Consider the following 2,755-nt stretch of genomic DNA (forward strand, 5'->3'; position numbering starts at 1 on the left):
ATATTCAACTTCCTAATTCAAAATTCAAAAACAGGGTTGAGTAACCAAGCAAAACCGTCAATGTTACTGTCAAAGGTCTTTACCAAACCATCAACGGTTTCCTCTGCAAACCAATTTCTCTATTTTTTTACCATATTTTCTTTGTACATGTGTTCCACTCAATATATGAGTCACATATTATAACACCTGCTTAGTTAAAGAATGTTAGATTACCACTTCACCTAAAAACTTAAGCTATTAGGTTGTGGGTCAATAATATATATCACGTTTTAACACCTCCCCACACGTGCAGCCTGACAGCATATAGAAAGGTAAACACACAATAAATTTTTAAATACCATAGAATAAATGCAGGCAACGAGATTAGAATACAGGACCTCCTAGTAACTAGCTCTGATATTTTGTTAGATTACTACTTCACCTAAAAGTTTAAGTTATTAGGTTATAAGCCAATAATGTAAAATCAAGATTTAACAAAGAAATAGAATGAGGTGGAAATCGATGGAATCGAATAAAAAATTAAATAAAGAACATAAAAATATCAATATTATTTTTAAATTCATCATATTTTAAGAGCAATTTTTCAAATTTAGATATTTCCAGTAAAAATTAATTAATAGTATGATATTTTTCAAAAATTTTTAAAAAAATTTATATTAATAATATCATCAACTTTTTTCAAATAAAATTAATTTAATAATTTTTTTATTTTATTTATTTAACTGAATTAAGTTTGTAATAATGTCAACTTATTTTTTCCAATTATACATTAAATTAATAATATATTCAATTTTTAAATTGGAGGAAAAATATTGATTTTTGTCTAAATAGCATTAAATCGAATTCAATGTACAATTTTACATAGGTGTTTTATCCAGCTAATTCACATATTATAAAGCCGACTTCTTCTAGTTTAAACTGTGTACGAGCGAATCTTAAGAATTAGGAAGGGCTCATAGATATCATTGTTTTCTCGGAGAAATAGTAGAAAGCAAGAGTGGAATCAAAGATTTTCCAGAAGAAACGAACTAGTGAGGGTTTGTTTTGAGTAATATAGATTAAAGTGGTGATCGTGCTTGATATTGAAGAAGATAATTTTCATCGAGACTTTCTCATTATTTTTTACCTCATTTTTTCTTTAGTCTACTAAATTTGTGAAAGAGACGACTCTCGTCTTACCTTCTTCTCAAACTAAACGTTGTTTCTAAAAAAAAATAGAGGTAAAATACCTTGTATATCTTTCTTTTTGTTACGAGCAACCATATCAGTTGATTCTTTTTTTACCGGATTAGACATTTTATTGTTCTTTTGCTTTAAATCTCTTCCTTGAGATTAAAGGTCGTGACACATACAATCGATCTTTTACTCTTTTTATCCTGTTCTTTGCTTATATATTTATCAAATAATTTTTGTTACTCATAATATATTGTTTTGAGGCATGAGTTTGAGCCTCTAATTTCGATTTGTGTAAATTTAGAATCAAGACGATTTTAAATTACATTTTTACCCAAAACAAAGTTCGAATTTTTATGTTGGGAAACATAAGTGAATAACATTTCAAACAATTTATTTTTGTTGCTATGAATTGAAGGAGATAATTCACTTATTCGCCTTTTTTTTTTTTATTCTCTTTTTTTGTAAATATTTTTTTGGCTGCTCTTCATTGAATTGAAAGAGATAATTCACTTATTCACTTTTTTTTTCTTTTTTCTTTTTTTTTTGGTTTGTAGATTCAGATGGACAAGATGCTCGCCGAAGAATTCCAAGATGATTTCCCTATGGAAATTGAAATCAATCCGACCGGTGAAAAGAGTTCGAATCTCGATTTGAACCTGAAACTTTCACCGCCAAAGGAGAACAAATCTGCAGACGAGTCGATGATGAAGATGATGATGATGCTAACGTCGTCGTCGTCGTCGTCCTACTCCGGATCCTCCCCCTCCTCGTCGCCATTGCCGTCGTCGTCTGGAAGCTCGTGCACATCCTTGGATCCGAATCCGTACGAAGCCTTCCTCAACTTCAATGATCAGCCGGAGGAGGCGTCGCTGGTTCTGATGGGTTGTCCTCATTGCCTATTGTATGTGATGGTTTCAGAGATTGACCCAAAGTGCCCTAAATGCAAGAGCCCTGCGTTGATGGACTTCTTCCGTGGAAACGCATACTAGGAAATCATCAATGGTGCTTGGTGTTTAATGAACTCTAGCTTGCTTGTAATATGTTCTTCCTTTAATTTGCTATTACAAAATATCAGCTCTCGTTGTGTGTCTTTACTTAATTGCAAGACTTTGTTTTCTTTTGTTTCTTCATTTGGAAGTGAGAAAAAGTGCTTGTTCTTAATATAGTCAATCTAGTTGCCCTCTCTCTCTCTCTCTCTCTCTCTGTTCCCTATATGATGTATCTGTCTAAGGCATTGAGATGATGTGATTTGATACTAGCCATTGGATAAATTAGATATATATTTTAACTCCAAACTTTTAAAGAAACTTGGTCTTAATAAGAAAGTGAGAGTAAATTCATTCCTTTTTGTTGTTTAAAAATTGTAATTTTTTAGTAAGTACTTATTTTCTTATACTATTTATAAATGTTCACAATACTTTTTTTCTCATTTAAATTGCTTAATCTCACACAAATTTACTTTATTTATCTTTTGATTTTTTTCCTTTTTTAATCATTGCAAAAAAATTAGTATCATGATCTAATGTATAACTTGATTATTTTCTTAATTTAGCTTAAATTTTTTTCCTAATTTTCTATT

General features: G+C 30.4%; 1 protein-coding gene across 3 annotated transcripts; it reads left to right on the top strand.

The window, feature by feature from the left end:
• The first annotated feature begins 900 nt into the window (after nt 1–900).
• Nucleotides 901–2,359, top strand: LOC131165260 (protein GL2-INTERACTING REPRESSOR 1-like). 3 transcript variants are annotated; one of them, XM_058122888.1, is made up of 2 exons: nt 901–1,220; nt 1,731–2,359. In XM_058122888.1, the coding sequence occupies exon 2, from the start codon at nt 1,737–1,739 to the stop codon at nt 2,163–2,165; it is 429 nt and encodes a 142-aa protein (XP_057978871.1). In that variant the 5' UTR covers nt 901–1,220; nt 1,731–1,736; the 3' UTR covers nt 2,166–2,359. The 3 variants fall into 3 exon arrangements, with proteins under 3 accessions (XP_057978871.1, XP_057978872.1, XP_057978873.1); XM_058122889.1 differs by having other exon boundaries at nt 919–1,037; XM_058122890.1 differs by having other exon boundaries at nt 927–1,031.
• Nucleotides 2,360–2,755: the final 396 nt, after the last annotated feature.

This window comes from Malania oleifera, chromosome 10, assembly GCF_029873635.1.
Source record: "Malania oleifera isolate guangnan ecotype guangnan chromosome 10, ASM2987363v1, whole genome shotgun sequence".
In the NCBI taxonomy this organism is placed as follows: domain Eukaryota; kingdom Viridiplantae; phylum Streptophyta; class Magnoliopsida; order Santalales; family Ximeniaceae; genus Malania; species Malania oleifera.